The 23,407-nt window shown below is 37.5% G+C and overlaps 1 protein-coding gene across 2 annotated transcripts in view; it reads right to left on the bottom strand.

Moving 5' to 3' along the window:
* adamts3 (ADAM metallopeptidase with thrombospondin type 1 motif, 3) overlaps positions 1 to 23,407 on the bottom strand; it is a 92,694-nt gene that overhangs the window by 59,209 nt on the left and 10,078 nt on the right. For both annotated transcript variants that reach the window (XM_026211365.1, XM_026211366.1), the window contains exon 4: positions 13,928 to 14,084. In XM_026211365.1, coding sequence (XP_026067150.1) covers positions 13,928 to 14,084 — 157 coding nt within the window. The remainder of the gene's footprint in view (positions 1 to 13,927; positions 14,085 to 23,407) is intronic.

Genomic DNA, 23,407 nt, shown 5'->3' with positions numbered 1-23,407 from the left:
AGGATTAAGGAACAGAAAATGTCATTACCTCAGTATAACAACAACCAAAGTTAAAGGAAGGTCCCCACCATGACAAAAAATAAATGAGTGTGTGTGCTTGTGTTCACCTCCACTCTTATCTCATTTCAATTCTTCGCTCGTAAAACATCGACCCATGACTGTGGGTTAGCCTTGCCAGCCTTGCTCTGAACAATAAAAACCCAGGAGGCAGTAGACTGCTGTGGAGGAGAAACCGGATGCAAACATGGCATCTTTTAAAACGATGACACAAAGAAACGAACGGAGCACCTTGAGTTTTAACACTTTGGTTATACATTCTTTTAATGCTACACACAATTACCACATGGCCTCCCCATATTTCAGTGCTGAACATCAAATACAATTTATCTCCCAGAGCAAAAGTCTACTTAAAAGATTAATATACATAAAAGCACAATTTTGCATGATTACATGTATACTATTATTAATGTAAAATTGCACATGCTGTCATGATGAAAGCATTTGTAATAGGACTAAATGAACTAACTGAATTGACAGCTTCCTTTATCATCATGAAATCTGCTTACTCTGACGTTATTTGTTAAACAAGTTGGGCATGCTAAAACCACTTAGGAATCCAATTACATTTTTAAACAAGGATATAAAATGCTTTAATGCAGTATATCCTGACAAGAGCAGTGTGACTGGATTTCACTGCTTTTTCCTCTTCTGTCTCGGTTTCAAATATAGGGCCCTCTGGTCTCCTCACAGAAAACTTGTGTAAGGATTAATGACCATCATTTTCTTTCATGGTTTAAGGTGGTTTTCCTTCCCTGGAAGCATGAACAATAAGCAGGCAACAGTGTGCTAATAACAAACAGCATCAGGATCAAAAGATGCTGCAGGAGCCAGTTTTGGTGGAATTCTTCCACTTGGTGCTCATGGATAACACCACTAGCTGTGATCTAATGTGCTGGGAGCAACTTTAACTCTTTGTTAGGACATAATACAACTCTTGTAAAGGAGAGTAGCTGAGGAACGACAGCAGGGGGCTTACTGTATGAAGGCTTCAAGAACACGCTTGTTGGCCTTATTTGAGACTGTCAAGTTAGCTTTAACTTGTAATTGTGAACATAAATATCTTCTGGTGATCTTAATTAATTCTTATTTTTGTCTATTTGTTCAAATGGTCCTCGTGCATTAACAAAAGAGCTTATATCCATTATGCTGAAAAGTCTCATAAGACATCAGATAAAACAGAAACTACTCTTCAGCTATCAAATTCACAGAACCAATTAAGACAAGAGAGAAAAACTATTTTCTTTAACCCACTGAGACTTGATGCCAGCTATGATATCTATTATTAATGGTTCTGTAGTTCAGAATCAATAGGAACAGAATGTCCAAACATGTCTATGACTATAAAAATACTGTATGAAATGTATGCTCAAAACTATTAATAAAATACATGCAGTTGGCCAACTGTGGATCATACTGTACACTGGGCTAGTAAGTTCATTCTGGCTGTTCAATAACTCAAGACTTTTCAATGCATGGAAAACCCTGGGCTGTCATGTTTTATAATGAGGTATGATTTGTAGTTTTGGCCTCACAAGTCTACAACTGAAAATGTCTAATTTGACAGCATAATTAATGAACAATAGACAGTCACAGCACAGCCCTACTCCAGTCTTCAGTGTCACATGATCCTTCAGAAATAATTCTAATATGCTATAATATGATTTTTTTTACAAAGTGTGGTTCTTTTTTCATGAGTGCATTTATTTGAAATAAAAATGTTAAATATAAATGTTTTACTGTCACTTTTAATCATTTGGATGCATTCTTGTCGAATCAGTTTCAATTTCTTAAGAAATGAAAAGGCTTGATGAACTGAGAAACTAAAATATAGACATAATAGAGGTCACTGTACTATAAAAACCAAACAACACCTTGTGGAATGTACAACTCTATGATGTAATAGTGTGGCTAAACACCACCTCCACAGAAGAAGATCAATGCCTGCTTCTACAACGCTGCCTGTTTAACCCTGCCCACCGATTTGCGTATGTAGTGTTTATGAGAGAGGCAAATGAGCAAGTCTATGCAGAAACCAAACGATAAAGTTGCTCCAAAGACAACGCTGAGCAGTGCCAAGTTGTGAATTTTTGCATTGGCTTCAACAGCACGTCCTTCTGTTTCAGACACGCTGCACGGATGCACTGTTTTTGTTCAAATCAAAGTATAAATACACTTAAAACATAAAACATATCCTTGTGTCGTGGCTGACACAGAATAGTGTACACTGCTTGCTTTCTGCAGATATTCTCCAAAATAGTGCTACGGCGATGCAGAGACACACCAAGGAGACAAATTGACAAATTGTTTATTTTCTTTGCTTACAAAAACTATTATTGTTGCTTCATAGAATTATGGTTGAACCATTGATGGCAGATGGGCTATTTTGACGATGTCTTTCATACTTTTATGGACCATGACAGTGTAAGCCATATCACCCTGCAGCCCAAGACTGGTTTCCCACTGAAGCTAAGCAGGGTTGAGTCTGGTCAGTACCTGGATGGGAGACATCCTGGGAAAACTAGGTTGATGCTCTAAGAGGGGTTAGTGAGGCCAGCAGGGGGTGCTCACCCTGTGGTCTGTGTGGGTCATAAAGCCACACTGTAGTGATGGGGACACTATACTGAAAAAATGCACAGTTTTTCGGATGAGATGTTAAACCAAGGTCCTGACTCTCTGTGGTCATTAAAAATCCCAGGATGTTCTTCGAAAAAGAGAAGGGGTGTAAACCCTGCATCCTGGCCAAATTCATGGCCATCATGGCCTCTTAACCATCCCCATACACTGACTGGCTTCATCACTCTGTCTGCATAACTGCATACTTTCATGCACAACCGGTCAGCACCTTGTCAGATGCACGGGTAAATGCCAATACATTATTAAGAAATTAATTAGGCTAGGCTATATGCCTTACTCCAGCTGCTGTTTAAGTTGTCACATTATTGTTTGTGCCTGTTCTGAATCTTTTTTTATTCATGTAGCCTGATGTTGTGGGCTATGGATAGTGGCACTTCATATAAGCTGCTATTCATGCAAGTTGATAACCTGCTGTTTCAAACATTAAGTAAAAAAATAAAAAATAAAAAATAATCCAGACAGTCCTGTTTATGACTGTTACTGTTAATACATTTGTGATTGAATCTCCATTACGGTGTTTTTTTTTTGGTTTTTTTTTTTGATTGTGTGTTTGTTTTTAATGTGAGGGGGGTGGGCATATAGATATTTGAATATATTTGAATACATTGCATGATATTCGATATCTGTTTGAATTAGATTTTTCTCAAAAGTGACAACCCTAATTGAAGGGCAGAGAAAGAAAGAGTACAACTTTACAATCCATATACTGTCTCTTGTAATCGCTCAATCAGTGTTTCAGCCATGCAAAGACGTCAATATAACGTCTTATATAACGATGTCATGAGAATCGTATCAAATCTTGAAATTTCTGTGAAAACCCAGCTCTAATTACTACCGAAGATTCAAAGCTCCAAAATTGTTTTGCATATATGTTGTTGTTGTGGATTATGCTGTAAATATAACTAATTAATTAGCCTTGTACCACGCTACAATCCATCACAGTCACAAAAGGTCACAAAACGCTGGATTTTTGGTAGTTCCTAGGATAGCAAAGTCCACTAAAGGAGGCAGAGCTTTTTTTGTAACTGCAGTTGTATCTGATCAAATGTGCATCATTATTATTCTTTAGTTTTAGTTAAACTAATACATTTTACTTTGTTGGAACAGAAGCTATGCTAATTATGTCTCTATTTGTTTCTCTGTTTTCCAACGGCATTTACATCCCGTGGTAACTAGGATTTACAAAAGCTTCAGTCTGGATCCAGAACACCTGAGAAGAGATGATGCTGACCCTGAAACAACATACAGAACTAACAAATATTGCTACATACTATGCAATCACATAATAATTGCTGTTAATAGTGTTCATTGTCTGGTTGACTACATCTTGTATACATTTTTCTGAAAATTCCTTCACCACGCTACTACTAAATATTGTAGAAACTTAATTTTCTGTAAAGTTGCTTTGCAGTGGTTTGTATTGTAAAAAGTGCTATACAAATAAACTTGAATTGAACTGAATTGAATTGAATTGAATTTAATATAAGTTTGTTTACTGGGTTCAGCTCTCAAAGGCCTTCTCTCAGCCTTGCATAAGACACCATGAAAGTGGAAGAATGAATGTCTATAATTCATTCATGAGGATGAAAACCTCATGTGGTGTGTTATCCTTCACAAATATTGCCCGTTACGTTTCAGTGAGTGCATGGAGCTTGAAGGATGATGGGATATGTCATATCTGATGACTACACAGAGACACTGAGACAACTCTATTGCCTGTTATGCTTTGTTTTCCAGCATAGAGTGGCCCATGGGGATGACCTCTTAACAACACAGATGTAAACACCCCAGACACACACACAAAGACAGAGGGAGAAACTAGCCATGAAGTTCTTTTGCAGACAACATTTTGTCTCCCCAAAACAAAAACAGATGTGTCCACTGACGGAAATGCAGCTAGGACCTAATAATAAGCATAAATAAGTCAGGTACATTTAAAACATAAAACTCTTACTAGAAAACAAACATTAAAACATTACATATAATAAAGACACCAGGAGCCGCAAGATAAACATCGGTACATAAAAAGAAAAACATTATAAAGAGTCTATTAACATTCACAAAGTAAACCAGCTGATAACAGCATAAATGCATAATATTAGTGCCTTGAAGGAGGTTTTTACTCATTTACAACTAACAAGTGGGCCATGAAAAGTAACTCTCTACATAATATATACCAATCAGTATCTCAAGTGGAATACATTCTTGGATGATAACCCCAGTCACTGGGCATGATCTCTGCCTAATTTCTCTCTTTTCTTTTATTTATGTTAATAAATTACTCATGGAATAAAATACCCAGCAGTTATGACATCATTCTGTAGGCCAAGAATTCAACATTTTTTGTCTATTTGCCAGTGTCTAATTCCAGCATACCCTGCACAGACAGGAAAGAAGAAGGGTATTGTGGGATGGTAATACAGACGGTCCTTTTTAACTGCCAGATGGCATAGCAAATGGGTGATTCAATGGAACAGAGACAGAGTAACTTCCCAACTCTAATGACACATTCAAATGATGTAAAATGCTTTCAAGGTTGCCCTCGGCTTGACACACTTCAGAGCCAAGACTAGAGGAAAATTATAACAATGGCTCATGGAATAAATGCATCAACTATTATGACTTATTTTTTAAAGGGAATATGGAAAGAACAGTGCCTGAATGATTCATTTCACAGAACAATTCTCTTGAGAGGATAATTGTGCCAATTCACTACACATAACACACAATATTCTCCTGTTGACTTGCTGGAGTTGTACTTTGACAAGAAAGGTACTCTGATGGAGAACTGGAGGTCTGCACATACAGTACCTCTCCGTCTCTCTGATTAAAAGGTCAAGCTTGGCAAAATAAGCTGTTGGTTTTTCCAATATTCACATTTTCCTTGAGAAGATGTACACATTGCTAAATGAGAGCCATGGCTGATATTTATGTGATCGCCTTTTTAAACTTTGCATTAGCCATTTATCAGAATTCATTGTGTGGCGTTTAGTTTAATAAATGTGAGGAGCTCCTCAGCCGAGGAACCCATTTCCCATCATTAAACATTAATATTTCATTACAAAAGGAGGCTTTAGCCAAGAATAACTGATGGAAGCATGTAATTCTCTCTTTGACTTGAGGGTCAAAATCATTCATAGTACAATACTGAAGGAAGAATTATGGAAACCAAAATCCAAATTCATTAATTATCTTCATACAATATGATGTACAGTAGAAGCGATCAGGTATGATTTCCAGTTTCCTGCTTCAACTAAAGCATTAAAGAATTAATTTAAGATCCCCAGGTAAGATCAGTGCCATATCTCATTAAACTTGGGGGATTTTTAAACCAAACAGTATATATCTGAAGTTTGCAGTAGCTTACCCAAAGCTTGCAAAACCCCCAAGCAAAGCACCAAACCCCCAACTGCTCCCCGGGTGCCGAAGCATAAATGGCTGCTCACTGCTCCGGGTGTGTGTTCACTGCTGTGTGTGTGCACTTTGGATGGGTTAAATGCAGAGCATGAATTCTGAGTATGGGTCACCATGCTTGGCAGTATGTCATGTATACTCTCTGTACTGTGCCTGGAGTTCGTCCATGGCTAGGGCATTCCTTTACCCAATACTCAGGTATGTCCCTAAAGCGCCCACTTCATGGCTGGGTCCCATTTTACTGCAAGTCTTTTGTCCTACTCACTTCCTGGGAATGCCTGGGAAGAATTAATCTACTCTGCCTACTCTGAGAAAGGGTTTCAGCGACCAAGCAAACCCTGAGTCGGTGGATGGTTGAGACCATCACACTGGCTTATGAGTCCACTGGCCTCCAGTCACATGTAGGGGTCAGAGTACAATAGACTCAGTGGTCGTGTCCCTTCAAAATGTTTGTGCAGCGGCAGGCTGGTCCTCTGCGCATGCATACATCCATTTCTACAGCCTGGACCTGATATCTATCCCAGGGTCCCAAGTTCTCTCTGCTTGATGTGCTCGCCAGACACAAACCAGATAGGTATTCTTGTTCCCAAAGTTTTCAAAACAGTTCAGGGAACACCTCAAGGTTATGTATGTAACCATGGTTTCCTGAAGGGAACGAGACGCTGCGTCTCACTGCCATACTCCCTGCAGGTGCTCACTTCCGCAGAAGCTTACATCTGTGCTTGCCAGATGCGCCTTTATGCTTCTCAGTTGCTCACATCACCCTGCTCAGAACGTGGTCTTGCCATGGAGAATTCCCAAAGCATTCCATGCAGCATCTCGTTCCTTTTGGGGAACCATGTTTACATAAAAGACATTTTCTTAGACATGACACTTGCATCTTACCACATGGAGGGCCATCAAGTGATGCTAGAAGCCCTATTTCATTCCACAGTATTTTAATGACAGCTTTAACTCATCCATTTGGTTGCCCATTTTTGTACTGGTTAATTTGTAACATAAAAGGACAGGAGTCATTTGTAAGGGTTAATTATTAAAGTGGTTAGAGTATTAGATAAGTGAGAACATAAAAAGTCCCTTCACTTGCTTCTAAACAAAAAAAAAAAATCCTACAGTACCTTGTGAATATAAGAATTTGACTTAATAACAAGACGTTGCTATCATCATGTAATTTTCCAAGATCCCTGATCAAGAAATTTTCAATAGCATCATAATGAAATATCTGGCAACTGTACATGGGTGGCTAAAGACTGCTAATCAGCAACTGCTTAATCCCATGCAAATCGGCCATGTCTGTAATTTGTAAAGTAAAAATTTGGAGGGTTTGATAGTATTTTGGGTGCTGTCATCATATCTCCACACCATACTATTTGCAGAAAGAGAAAGATGAAAAGGTTTTAAGGTTAGTGTTTATTCTGACCTGGTGAAATGTAAATGACAAGGTGCAAAAAACTATATTTCTATTTTAAAAATCAATCTGGACCATGGAACAAAACTCTCAAAGCTTTGATATCCGGGTATCCGGGAGATAAGTCAGTGAATTCAAGTAAAATCACAGGCTTCGGTTATCCCGTGTGAATGCACCACACGAAATTAAGATTTATTCAAAAAATCCTGTTTGAATAGGACTTAAGATGATGCCAGACCTCATCTCCTATGACTTTGTTTATACTAATGCAAACATCTATAAAAACTTCCTTCTCGTAATTGCGGGTGCAAATCTGACTTGCTTTTGTGTTTTCATGTGTCAGTGGTGGGTTTTTATTGTGATCATGTGGGCTGGAAAAGAGGCTAGCTTTCTATTTAGTTCAATGAAAGGGAACTTTAAAGCCTTTTATTTTGGATGTGGGAAAAATATTTATGTTGACGTCTTTGACAGCACAATGGAAGATGAGGGGACTTTTATACTGGCTGTTTGAGGTATGTCATTACTCACAATTTAGTGTTAGACTACTTAACCACATAGCATTACGCTGCTGAACTCTAAAGTGTCAGAAAAGCCAACTGTCCTTGCTTGTGCAGCTTTAAGTGAATTCAAGGTCTGAAGCACTGGAGACAGATGATGGTCAATAAGATTCAGAACCTAGTAAATAGTCACCGCTATGTGTTAAATTTTCAAGTATTTGAATGGTAAAACAGTTTTGAAGAGCAAGCTCAATTTGTTATCGTGTTTCAATTTTGACCACAAATGTGCTCTTTGTCATCAGCTGTCATTTTATATTAAAATAACTGTTTTGACACATAAATCATAAAGATTTGAAACAACATAAGAGTGAGTGAGGTGACAATTCACAATTTTTGGTTGAAATTTTGATTCTACAACTGCGTCAGTTTATCCTTATCAGATTAGGATTTAGTTTTATGACAGTCAAAATCTCAGTGTTTCCTTATATCTTCACAGCAATGAAGAAAGGACAATAAAAAAAATTAAGTCCAGATCTGAAGAGTTTAATCTGCGAAAAAGATTAATGTTGTAGAAAACTGTTGTACTACCATTGATGATCGGTTTTTGACAAAAAGTCATCCACAGATATCAGCTCTCTTTATCTCACTATGTTGGTCATACCTTTTATAATTGGCTTGCCATTTTCTTGTATCATCTGACTAGTGTATTGCGGAAGGATTATGTGTCTAAGTGGATGATTCATTTTCCTCAGCTGTTTGTATTGAAGGCTCCCCCAGTTCCTTCAATCTCAGTGAGCTCCATTTCAAACATAAACCATTTTCCATTCACCAAATCTGGATCAACCCCTTGAGATGCTGTAGGGTCGGATTCAAAAGCCAAAAGTGCTACACCTCTATGTTTTCCAGACCAAATCTGACAGGGATTCTCATAGGTAGCGCAGTCTCTTTGTCCCTTCCTTCTTTCTTGATTACTGTCAGGACCACTTGTGGTCAAAGATGACTGACAATTAGCATATAGTTTGGACTGGTGGTTCTGTTCTGGGCAAGAACTCCTTGCGCATCCATGCAGCCCAGCATGGATAAGAGCACAGAGAGCAGCAATAACCTCCAGGGTAAACAGAAGAGAACAGACATAAATGAACTGCAGATATCATTCAGGCTTTTTCAGTAATTCAATGTAACAATTTATAAATTAGTCTGATTCAAAAGAGAATCAGAAGGCTGAATCCTGACTGACAAGAGGAGGAGTATGGGATGGAAGTGAGTAATTAGCTACTGAGCAACGTGAAATCTGGTGATAATATTGAAGGACCTTATATGAGTATGATAGGTGTCGCATAGACATGCATCAGCTCAGAGTCAGCTGTTGCAATCTTGACTATCGTGACCTGCCAGAAATGATGCTACGCTTGATCTAAAATGTTTCATTTGAAAGCCTAGAAACTGCAGCATACTAACAGACGCCTTGCCCAGCACGGTATGCAGAGGCTGTCAACCACCGTGACTGTGATTCCCTTTGGTTAAACTCATCTTTCCAGGGGCTCGAGCCAATCTTTACGGCCAGTGACAAATCACCTGAGGAGTAACCGAAACATGAACTGCAACCATAACAAAGTAGGTGTTCAGCAGCCTGGCCTGCAATTTACACTAAATGGGTTCATCAATGTCCTGATGTTATCTGCTCCCCCAGACCTCATGACCTTTCAGATAGATGACTCAGAGTCTTTGGAGGCTGACTGAATCTAAATTACGTTGGAAACTTCTGATTTGTTATAGAAAGCGAGAACTATGTGGCAAGTCTGTTATAATCTCACAGCTGTGCTTCACGTTGTTGCTGTGTCATTAAGGAGCTCCATTATCATCATCCATTACAGCCACTGCACACTACAAAGACACGTTGATAAAGCTGTGTGGTAACCGTGTTAAGAAGATAATGGAGTTGTTCCACCCGCTTTTAATTCAATCCTCGACATGCTGAAATTTATCTGCATAAAAGAAAAAAAACATTAAGAGACATTTTCTATTCTGTGGCCTTGGGGAACGCTTACTATTATTCACACCCAAAACTGTGTTTGTATAGCACGGCTCAGATAAGAATTATCGTTCGGGTGATTTACTTCTGTAGCTTGTGTAGTCAGAAGAGCTCAGTATCACAGAATGAGTTTGACTGAATAAAACAGCATGGCCTGGATTATGTCAACTGAGAGAGGGACGGCCTGTTGCTAATCTCGTTATGAACTGTGCCATCCGAATACACATCTCTGAGAAGAAATCGATTCAAAATCAGTGTGTAAATCTTTTTGACTACTGCCAAACACTGTACGGTTGCACTTTGTTGTGATTTTCATGCAGACTCATTACTGAAAAAAAAAAATGTAATACTGAAATGATGGAAAATATTTACAAGAACAATATTTCGAGTGGGAGCTGATGCTCTTCAAAAAGAAGAAAGAGTATGCATGGTAAATATGCAGGTATGCAATACAATTTTAAAATATAATATATACTGTAGGCATATATAATTACATACATAAAATACAAACCAAGTATCTGTATATTGTTTACCTTACATAAATTCTACCATTTTTCTCCACAGGTAAAGAATGATAATTTGTGTAATTTTCTAGGGTGCAACAAACCCACTTACATTTAAGCACCAGGCATACTCATTTATCCAAAGTGCTTTACATTGCATTCAAGACATACAGAATCAAACCCCATGACCTTGGTAGTGCCATAACCATGCTTTACCGCGGGACAGGAAAGACACTTAACAGTACACACTTGCAAATGTAACCTGATCGATACTTTGGTCTTTTCTTAGAGCTCTAGACACATTCACTTAATGAAGGATAACTTCTCTTTTAGTCAGGAGGGCGAGCAGAGGCCCTTACCTATGTACCATGGAAGGAGCTCAAATAACGCATGGCTGCAAACAGCACCATAAGGCTATGTAACTCAGCATCATTCTCTCCTCTCTTCGACATCTCAGACAGCTCACAACCACACCAAAATTCGATTTGTGATGTTTTTGAAAGACAGCTGAATGCAGGCATGCAATTGAGTCTACAACATCCTGGGATGAATGGGAGGCAGTTACTCTTAGATCCTTGTATTTCCGATGTGCATGAGACCAAACCCCATGAAGACGATACTGTGCTAAAAATACAGCTGTGAAACACACTGCCGACTGAGCTTTAAAATATTGCTGTTAATTTCCTCACCCTCAGGCCATCCAAGATATCTTCAGTAGAACAGTAAATAAGATTTTTAGCTGAAACTATGGTCCTAATTTATAGCATATGAATCAAAGGCTACTGTCACTTTAGAGTCAAAAATCATATACTGTACAGGAAGACAAAATTAATACATCTGTCAATCTATTAAGGTAAAACAAATCATTCTGTGCAAGAAGCTAAACATTATTTACATTATTAATTACATTAACATTATTAAGTTTGGAAATCTTATTATTTAAACTAAAACTATCATCATAGGATCAAATATGGCGGTATTTTGTTTCTTTTTGACTCGAGAGTGACTGTCAGGCATCTGAAAGTGAGCTTTGATTGAGCCACAAACTGTTTCAAAAGGTTTGGGTCGAAATTAAAAAATAAAAACAACAACAAAAATAATTATTTGTTTGCAGAACGGACACCTCTGGATCATTTGCCTGAGTCTATGGATTACAGGTAATAATGCTGTAAATAATGTTCAGTTTCTTGCACAGACCAATCGTTCCACTGCATAAGACCTCAATATATTGTCAGGAGCCACAGGTATTCATTTTGTCTTGCCTGTTTTATGCTATTCTGACTCTCAAAATGACATTGACTTGCTTTTTATAAATCGCCAAGCACCACAGTTCTAGCTCAAATCCTTCTTTACTTCTTGGACAGCCTGAGGTTGAGAAAATTAACAGCAAATTTATATTTCTGGGTGAACTTTCCCTTTAAGACCTTTAGAGAGGTTTGTCTCCACAAATGGATTCATAAGTCTTTAACGGAACACTCACATACAGCTGAATATCGTCAAGCTTTACAAGTTGTACGCAAACATTCACAAGAGGTTTGATAATGGCAATCATTTACGGTACACTGTACAAATTAAGAAAACCTTTTGTCCTCTTATCAATTACACACTGTGATTATCTAAGCAACAGGAACGAAAGCGTAATCATCCCTTCTTAAGGCATGTTTCCCACCTTCATCACCATGGCAACTAGTACTTGCACACAAGCACTTGACTCTTTAGAAGCGACTGAATTGAGAGGAACTCTCAAAAGGTTATAATCACACAAAGAGCTCGACTTCCCAAAGCTTCCCACTGTTCGAACGTGATTATAAAATTACTCCAACAACAAAAAAAGTTGGCTGTGAATTGAAAGTGCTGTCAGTCATTCACGTTGCCCGGTGGTGGTTTGTAAAAAGGTTTGTGTGATCTGGTTGAGAAGATTCTGTTCAACAATAATGGGCAGGCCCACCTACAAAGAATGTCTGACGTCAGACTTTCTGGTATGCTTTAGTACGCTTTACATTTCTTAAAAGTGCTATGATGCATTTGAATTTCTTTTAGCAAAAGGCAATATAAATCTGGTGCAAATAAATACTTTTATATCACTACTACTCATATGGAAAGCAACAACAACAAAAAAAAGCACATGTGCATTAAATTCATTTCAGGACAGGTTGTATTCATGTGATAGAAGACACAATTATGTTACTAGGTTTTTAAAGAACTAAACAAGTCAGCAACTTAAGTCAGTTATTATTTACAACAGTTACAAAAGCAATGCAATATTCTACTAATATCATAATATATATTGTATAGTATATTTGTCACGCCCGGTTGCCTGCACCACTGTCAGGCTTTAAAGGGTGTTCCTGTGTTTAGTGTTTCTGTCTGTTGTTCCGATTATAGACTCCGTTTTTGTTATGAATGAGTAGCCAACAGGCAGCGGGTCCAAATGCAGTTTAAGGTCCTTTAATGACAATCCATTGAGATATACATCCCAAATACATGACGGAACCAAGAAAGGAATACAAGAAACACAGGAGATAACACTTATCAACAACTCACACTGACAAAAGCAGACCAGGGCATAAACAAACACAGGACCAAAAAGGAAATGGAACACAGCTGATCCAGGTACACAATAATGAAAACACAGCATGATGGAAAATGGAGTCCATAAGCAGAACAACAGGCAGAAACACAAAACACAGGAACGCCCTCTAAAGCCTCACTGTGGTACAGGCAACCAGGTGTGACAATATTGATCTAATCAACAAAGTGGGTTAAATTAAGACCTGAAAATACAGAAAAATCAAATAGAAATTCAAAGTTTTAGTTTTGTAAAATTAACATATACTGTCTAATGAAAAAAGAAAATATCTTTAACTCTCAACTTTCTCAACTTTTAAACAACTTTCTCTCAACTTGCCATACTAATAATATAATAATAGGTTTATTAATATATAAATATAAGTACAATTATAAATATATTGTTTTTATATTGCAAATCAGTGTTGATTGAGTATCATTGAGATACTATTACAGTTTTTCATAATATTTTGAATTCTATTTTATTTTTATATTTTCTGATTTAATGTTAATTTTATTTAAAGTTTTAGTAATTTTGTTCTGTTTGTCATTTTTATAACTTTTTGTCTATATCATTTTTACAAATTTCTATTTCAGTTTTAGATATTTTAGTACAGCAAGTCAAGTTATCAATCATCAGTCAACTGCAACAATGGTTCAGTGGTTCCTTGGCTGATTTCAAATAAAACATCATTAAATGATTTACAATAAAAGGCTATGGAAAATCCTAAGGCTAAGGCAAACACAGGAAATGGGATAAGGCTAGAATAAACTGATGCACACAAGACTTCAATAATCCAGTGTTACGTACCAATCAGCTGGTAATCCAAGGAGATGTCGGAAGGCACTTTCAATACTGCAGACCTCCGGTACACCACATGCACTCTTCCCGTGTCCTCGTGTTCCTGTGTTCCTCGCTCCAGAGGCTCAATGAAGTACTCATCGGAATCAGTTCGAATCATTCCAGCCTCAGGAGAACAAAAATAAGAATAATTGTTGACAGAAATAAAGGGGAAATTGAAGTCGCTCTAATCAAAGACATATCTAGAGACTAAACCTATAAATAACTATGACAGACAGATAGGTTTGATAGTTTTTCATAAATGTAGGTGACAATAAATCTGGACAATAAATCAGACATCATAGGTTGTTGTTTTTTTTGGAAGGGCAGAAGCTCTATTTATCAGCCAACCCTCATCCCCTCATTTACTGTCATCTTTCAGTCAAACATACGGTAACAGTCACAGCATATTATGAACAGGCACAGAACTCACAGCTCACATCCAAACATTCCTTCTCCTCAAAGTTAAGCAACACATTTTCAGCCTCGTGAAAATTCTATCAAATTGTGCTGATAAAAGACAGTCCAGTCTGTGCCTGAAAGCCCCGATAACAAATGAAAACACCAGAGAGAGTTAAATGTTTGATGTGGTTGTCAGTGAATAATCAGGGGTTTGAATCTCCTCTCGTCTTTCAGCCTCCTATTAGTTTCGAAATCAAAGGCATCTTTAATTTAAAAATGCTTTCAGGATACAAAACGCACCAACACACACAGTTTTTTGTTTATCCTGCTTAACTCAATAAACTGATTAGATATGTGCTGACTTGTTTCCTTAATGATTCTGAAAAACTTGCATTACCGGTATTTAATTATTTATCACACAAAATTATTCAGAAATCGAAAAATGGGGAATAGAAATTTCTAGAATCAAGGGTTTAAATATCTATCTATCTATCTATCTATCTATCTATCTATCTATCTATCTATCTCTCTCTCTCTCTCTCTCTATCTCTCTCTCTCTCTCTCTCTCTCTCTCTCTCTCTCTATATATATATATATATATATATATATGTGTGTGTGTGTATTACCAATTTGGCTTTTTTCTCAAATTGCCATACTGATAATATACTAAATATTTAATGGAAAAATATAATAACATAGAATAGCTGTATTTTGACCATTGGACCCCACAGTATATTACTACATTCTTTGTGTTTTAAATAAGGCAATAAACTGCAAAGCAGAAGCATTTTTACAAGTGGTCTTTTTATTAAATCACTGTATATTATTGCATCCTGCATGTTTCAACTTATGTACAACATGTGCGAGTCACTACAAATCATACTGACATCACACCAGACCATCTTGACTTGCAATATGTGATCATACATGTAAATGTGCTCACTTCTGCAGTGTGAGTTCGTATCCACAACTGTGTATTTGTTTCTGTGCACGAGAGTATTCGAATATACAGTACTTCAAGTGTGTGTGCATGGACCGACCTCCTTGCTCTTTTAAAACAGCCTCTCAGTTTTACCTCCAGCCCCAGAGCCGGCCTCCTGGACACAGAACAGCCTCTCAGAGACCATGCTCTGGAATGTGCTCAGAGACTAGCGCTCTCGCTCTCTCTCTCTCTCTCTCTCTCTCAGTCCAGTCTCCCCTAGTCATAACCTGGCCACCCCTTCTCAGCACCATCCTGTGCACTCAAGAACACAGGGTTTACCTTTCTCCATAGCTGCTGCCTTTATCCATTTCAGATGAACTCAATGCTTCAGTAGTCAGTTTTTCCTTATAGGACTTTTTAAAATGCAACCAAGGTATTAGCAGATTCCTAAAGCTGCTTATATGCACCATGAGAATTGCTCCACCATAATAACTCTAGATCATATTGTATTACTATAAAAAATTCATACCCAGTCTGTTTCAAACTGCCCGAGGCATAAAAATATGCCGTGCACTGCATATGCACAAGGACAGAATCAGTATGCTCCAAACATACATGTTCTAACCCCATGATTCTTCCCTGCAGACACATAGGTCACTGCACCGGCCACCTGAGCCAAGCTGTCTGACTGTGTGAGAGGGAGTATCTTTGCACTTGAATCACTTAAATTAGAAGTGAATTAATGCCATTTATTGCAGGAATAATTCCCTGATGACAGTGGACTTTAACAGAGCATTGTCCCCAACTGCTGTTTAAGCGTGTAAAATACTGCTGCATTTGTGTGCATGCTAATATAGGCAAATAATCTAATATAACCCTAAACTATGCTCTAACTGGTTTGTTGTACTCTACCCATAACTGACAATCAATCAGTAAAGCTAAAGGTCACATACAAATTGCTAATCAATTATGAAACCTAGATCAATGGAATCTAGTCTGTTCATCTGTCTGACATGAATACATGGCCATTATTATGAAAAAAAAAAATCATTACTGCGGTTCTTAATTGTTTGCAAGTTGTTGAGGGAAAACAAAAATAATTAATGCTATGATTGTGCAGTTTGTTTCCAAATCTTTTGGAGGTCAATGTATATGTATAGTTTAAAAAAAAAAAGTATAAAAGAAAGAAATACTGCGTAAAATGTGAGAACTCAGGAGGATTTCATTAAAACCCTTCAGTCATCATTTTCCATACACCTGCTGAAAACACCAGCAAAGTTATGTTATGTTATGTTATGTTATGTTATGTTATGTTATGTTATGTTATGTTATGTTATGTTACGTTACGTTATGGTGTTATGTCATGCCATGTTATATGTTAGATGTTGGTATCCACACCAGACCTCTGAACTAATTTAACTAGCAAGACTTCCTTGGCCAACCAGCATCATTATGGTGGCAATGGTGATCCACCAACTATACAAACACCAAACCAGTCCTAACAAGGAAATTCATGCTAGTCTAATATGGTATTTTCAGAAGACATTATTGCTTATACTTCAGTGAACCTGAAAAAAAGTGAAACTTTATCATTTGTCAGTCTGGGGCATCACATACATCAAGTACAAATTAATCGTTTGGAAAATACTTCGGGAAAAGAAGAAGATGTAAGAAGGAGAAAAAATAAAGAATATGCTTCAGCCTTAGAACATCAGTGGAGGAAATGTAAAAAAAGGACGAAACTATCAAGACTTTTAAAATGTGGTATTGTACATAATGTCCTCCCGAATTAGGGTACAGTAAGGAAACCAGGTCCAGTAGACTAAGACAGAATCTCAAGCTAAAATAATTTTGACATATTTGTATGCTTGGAAATGTTTTTTTTTTTTTTTTATATAAATGATTTTTTTTTTCTTAGGCTCTTTGTATCCAAGGAAACTAATTTAGAGAAGAAAAACAGAACATTGAAATGTTCTTCCAAGAAACCATTTTAAACGGCTGCACAGAAAACAAACAGCCCTCCATAATAAGGCTGTGGCTGGACACTGTGATCAGAAAACATCGCCTCTTATCACGTTCAATGAACTACTGCCATTCTCAATAACACTCTTTTACACTTAGCCCTCAGTGCCAGCGACAAACATGGAGGATGGTGGTCAACATTATTTCTGCTCCATTAGCAGCACCAACCAACCAGCAGCTGGCTATGTGGAGTGGACAATTGCAGGTGGATGGAAAGAGCCTCTTGCCTTTACCTAAACTGCAGCACTCGAAAGGGATCAAGAGTCCTGTGTTCCATCAGTTTAATATCCCCAGCATCAGCGCCCGCCAAGCAGACACCAGCTGTGGGCCAAGACAAACATATGGGATTCAGCTGAAGGGGTCCAGTTTTCTAAGACGGCACTCCAGTCAAAACTTCTTAAGGAGCCAGTCTGAACGTGCTTTATTTAAAAAAAGGTAGTGCAACTTTCAAAAAAGCGTGGATTCAGCCGACACACTGCTACCTTTCACCCGCCATGTTGTTTAAAGGTGTGTTTGGTTTAAAAATGTGTGTAAACCTTCGTCATCATTACCTGCCATTTTCATCCCTACTTTAAAAGGAACTTTTAAAAAGTTACACCAGTTAATTTCTTTCACTGGGAGAAGAAGAAAAAAAAGATATATATTTTTTTAATCATCTAAAATAGACAGGAAAAGAGGAATCTCTGTATTTTAAGGAAGAAAATTCAAAATAAATGTGAAAAGTTTAGCAAAAATATTTCATAAGTACTACGGAAAATAACATAATAATCATTTTTCACCATACATTTTGTTACTTTAATATATGTGTGTAGTTGGTTTAGTTGGATTTGATTGCTTCTATTGTCCTCATTTGTAAGTTGCTTTGGATAAAAGCGTCTGCTAAATGACAAAATTTAAATATAATATAAATGTAAATAACAAAAATAAATTGAAAATTTAAAACAAGCCCCAAATCAAATAAATAAGTAACACAAATAAATCTCTTCATATACACAAAATAAGGCTTTGCCTGTGCTCTTTCCATTTAAAATTAAAGGCAACCACTGCATATACATGCAACATGAGCAGGTTTTAATTTAAATTAGATTGTATAATTGAAATTTTGTAGCAAAAACAGAAATGTTTGACTTGATCTGTCAGTAGGTGGTGCTTAAAGCGTTTCCTTGGTTTCTGCTGTAAACGAAGCAGCGCTGAATTTATGAACTTTAAAGGGGGGGTGAAATGCTATTTCATGCATACTGAGTTTATTACACTGTTAAAGAGTTGGATTCCCATGCTAAACATGGACAAAGTTTCAAAAATTAAGTTGTACATTTGAAGGAGTATTTTTGTTCCCAAAATACTCCTTCCGGTTTGTCACAAGTTTCGGAAAGTTTTTTTCGAGTATGGCTCTCTGTGACGTTAGATGGAGCAGAATTTCCTTATATGGGTCCTTAGGGCACTTCTGCCGGAAGAGCGCACGCTCCCGTATAGCGAGGCTGAGCAGCACAGACTTTCACTGATCAGAGCGAGAGCGTCGCGAAAAGTCACAAAAGAAGTGTGTTTTTGGTTGCCAGGGCAAGACAATCCTGCACAGATTACCCCCAAAAAAAAAACAGCATTAAGGGACCAGTGGATGGAGTTTATTTTTTACAGAGCATCAACGGAGTTGTGCAAGTGTTTTTGTTTGTTCCCTGCATTTCAAAGATGCTTGTTCACAAGTTCCAGTTTGACGACGGATTTGCACATCGTTTATTTCTTAAGGATGATGCAATCCCAAGGAAAAAGGGTCACGATTGTGTTTTGGAACCGCAGGCGGTGAGTAAAACTGCTTCAAATATCTCTGCCTCCTTGTTAGTGCGTCCCCTCCCATGCCAGAGACCCGGGTTCGAGCCCCGCTCGGAGCGAGTCGTTGCTGCTGCTGCTCTCGTTCAGTTTCAGCCTCTGGATCTGATTCTGGATCATAAATAAACGGCTGAATCTAACTGTAAGCCATGGTTTGTTTTGGATGATGGGTTTTCCCTCACGGTAATGTCACAGCTTCCAAACGCTCTCAACACAAAAGCCTACTGGCGCTCATGATTCTTTAGCTCCGCCCACACGTCACGCCTCCAGTCGGTCGTGTTTTTCCGGGAAAAATCGGTACAGACTATCTTTCTCTTATGAATATAATAAAACTAAAGACTTTTTCGATTTATGAAGGATGCAGTACTACTCTATATGTACTCAAGATTAACAGGATATTGAGTGAAAACAAGCATTTCACCCCCCCTTTAACATGAATTATACAGAGGCAACATGAAAGGAAAAGTACCATCTAAACTTTTCTAAAGACAGTAAGTTCCCCTCAGACATGCATTCATATAAACTCCTGGCCCTAAATGAAATTGCAATTTGTATTGCATTATTACCGGTTTGAATCGTTACATATTTTGATCATTTTCAACCGGCTCGCAGTTAATCGTTACATCCCTAACAGAAACTAAATTGATTTGCTTTTGAAATTTTGAAAAATACATATGTAAAGCAGCTTTACAAAGAAAAGTGTCTAACATATTCCAGTAAGCAAAGGAAAGTGGCAAAGAAAACCATCTAAAATATGGCTACGAGTGTTCAAACTATGAAGAAAGGGCAGGGAAAAAAGCAAAAAAAATAAAATAATACTGGACAACATGTCAGCTTACTGTTCTTCAATGATGTGCAGGCTGTAGGATATTTGGTATGATGAAAGAGCATTTAGCTCAAAACATCATATCACAGATGATAATAATCTACAGCATGTGTCCACTCAAAATGCGCGATCTGTCACTCTGAGTGTGCGTCTGTAAAATGAGCAGTAGCGAGATTGATAATTGCTTTCAACACACAATAGTCAATAATAAGTCAATAATGTCTTCATATATATATATATATATATATATATATATATATATATATATATATATATATATATATATATATATATATATATATATATATATATATGCACTATTACAGTAGGAAAAATGAAAACCACACTTTTGAAAGCCTGCCGGGTACACAAGGTATCAATTTATTACACTTTTATTATCCCAGCCACAGTCTAATCACTATGAAAGTGTGAAAACGTAATTAGCAGATCTGCTCTACATTCAGTCCCACAACAACCTACAAAAACCTGCTGCTTCCATACAGAATAAACTGAAAATGGATAATTGGCACAGTATGAACATTTTTCAAGATTTTTCAAAATTTCTGTATTTGGCAAGCACAAAGGAACTCTGAAAAAAGGCATAGTATGTGACGTCATTTAAATATATTTCGAAATGACAACATAGAAATCAAATCAAAATCGTTCATTTATTTTTGTGCTGCTCTGAAAAAGCACCCAAAGCAAACATTTACCCATTACTCTGAGTGGTGGCAAGACCTGCATGGCTAACTCTAAATAAAACTCAAGCTGCTGGTGAACAGGCCCCAGTGTCCAGAGCAATGACAACAGAAAATGTGGCTTTAAACTGGTCATCATTAAAAATGTATAAATATATTAATACATTAATAAAAGCAGCCAAACACACATGGCTGGAGTTGCTAGTCTCTGGCCTCTCCTAAAGCAGACCTAAAGAAATAAGTTGCCTCTGCATGTCCTCCAACACCTCCCCTCTTCAACCTCAAACCATACACCAAAACAGCTCAGGGGTCAAGCTTCTGCAAAAGGCAAGTCCTCGGCTGAATCAACAAAGTACATCAATAACTATTAGTGAATACAACTCTTGTGTACGGGTCCACTTCTCAGGGGGAAGGAACTGGCTCGGTTTCTTTCTCAATCAAAGGAAACCTTTTTTTCTGGATATGCTAAATCCCCAACATGTCCTCTTCTGTATAACTGAAGCATATACAACCATTCTTTACAAATACTTAACAAATCATATTGGAGATGGACTAAAGGCCCTTCTTTTTAAGAGAGGACAAGCGTCTTGCTAAATATAAAGTGGTGATTTGAGTCTAATCCAAAATATCAAAGCATCTGTTTTCTCCAACCTCTCTTTGTCACTTTAGATAATGCTTCGCATTAAATAAGTCTTTCCAGTAAAAACAGAATGTTGTGAAATAAGTTGGGACTACTGCCAGCTAAACTGCACTTTTTGGTGCATTTGAAATGAATTTAGAAAGATAGAGGTACACAGAAGGGGGAAATTAGTTATAGCATGACTAAAATCCTTTAGCTGTAAAAACACAAGCAGAACTGAGGTAACATAAAATCTGGACAGCCCGTTATGATCCAAATGTTACCTGATTTCAAGCTGAGATGCTGAAGTTGAAGTCACTGTGTTCAACCAATATTTGGTGAAGAATGTTTGTGCTCCCAGATGGATGGTTTCTGAGTTTAAACTGGTGTTGGAATGAATAAAAGCCTCACCTGAGTTTGCAAAGTTTGAATATGTGAGTGAAACTAATGCTGCTGCTTTCAAAGAAAAGCAACTACTTCTGATAGCTCTGTTGGTTCAGAAAACGTGATTTACTCTCTTTCATTCAGAACATTTCCTCACTCTTAATGTAGCTGTTCAACTAGAACTTAAAGAGATTCACCCAAAAACAAAAATCCAGACATAATATGTTCAGCCACATACGATTTCAAGCCTTCATAACTTTCTTTTTTCTGTTTAGCAGTTAACAGAAAAGGGGGGGAAATGCCCTTTCCGGTCCAATTTCACAGAACAGGAAATCCAAATTAGTACTCAATAGGTTTAATGGTGAAGGTAGCAATATTGAATTCATGAATGCAACTTTCTTTTGAGTCAAATTATTCCTTCTTAAATCCAATTGATCCAGCTCTCAAGTTCAACTCACTGTCTTAAATGTTAAACATGCTCTCTGGAGAGGAAGGTTATCAGTGAATGACGTAAAAGTTGTGGTCTCTTTGTCACACAAAGCTTGAATGGCTACATTTTAGCTTTTTTAAGCTTAAAAGCTTCAATCCCAATTATTTTAATTGCCATGGAACAGGGAACAGGCACAGTCTTCAGAATCTTTTCTGCAATAAGGAAGAAATAATGTCAAAGAGGTTTGAAAAACATGATGAAAATGAGAGAAGATTATATAACTGGTAGCTGGAAACTGGAAATGCATTGTATCAGCAAGGATATCTGTTGTGTTATTTATGTAAATGGTATATAGAATTCCATGTAAGTGCATCTACAGAATCTTCCACAATTCTCGACCCACTTTTGCTGCAGCCATGTGAGGACAGAACATTTTGTTATAAGGTTAAAAAGGCATGTTGCTTTGGTTGAAACATTCCATTCTTCAATTGCGTATTAAATTCACATGCGCAATAAATCTTTTTTGTTACTTTCCAGTTTGTCTCTAGAAACTGGCAGTTACAGATGATGAGAGTCTGGAGCATTAAGAAAAAGGCACATTGAGTGATCCACCGAGTAAAGGGAGGGACACACACTGGTATGCCAGCGATGTCAGAAAGCAGAGATGTGTTTACTCTTAAAACAGAGTACACCCACTTGTGACAGTTTAGGTCTCAAACATGTTACGGTCACTGGCACTTCTGTTTGATGTAGGTTGTGCAGCCACCATCTCTTAACTTAATAAATATGACTATAATAGCACAGTTCTCCTCTCTGAACTGCAGCTCTACTTTACTCCAATATACCAAAGATTTAACACAAAATAATGGCAAAAAAACACTGCACATGGACTACCCACAAACTATATAAAAAAATACAGTGCAAACAGTGCAGACAAAATAAAAAATGCTCAAGACTCACTTTAAATGAGTCGGATGAATCATTCACTGAATGAACTCACTGAATCCATTAAAGCGGTTACTGAATCAACATATGACTAGACTATAATGTCTAGTAAGAAAACATGTCTCACGGGCTGCATGTAAAAATAAACATACAGAGTGAGCAGTGTAAATAAATTTAAAAAAAAATGACTCTTATGTGCATTTTTGGAGGGAAGTCGTGGCTTACTGGTTAGAGATTCGGATTCGTAAACCAAAGGTTGTGTGTTTGAGTCTTTGGCTGGCAGGAATTGTAGATGGGGGGAGTGAATGTACAGTTCTCTCTCCACCTTCAATACCACTACTGAGCTGCCCTTGAGAAAGGCACTGTACCCCCAACTGC

Source organism: Carassius auratus, chromosome 30 (assembly GCF_003368295.1).
Source record: "Carassius auratus strain Wakin chromosome 30, ASM336829v1, whole genome shotgun sequence".
NCBI classification, from domain to species: domain Eukaryota; kingdom Metazoa; phylum Chordata; class Actinopteri; order Cypriniformes; family Cyprinidae; genus Carassius; species Carassius auratus.
Note: the sequence above shows the minus strand (reverse complement) of the source record. Positions and strands in the feature narration are given on the sequence as shown.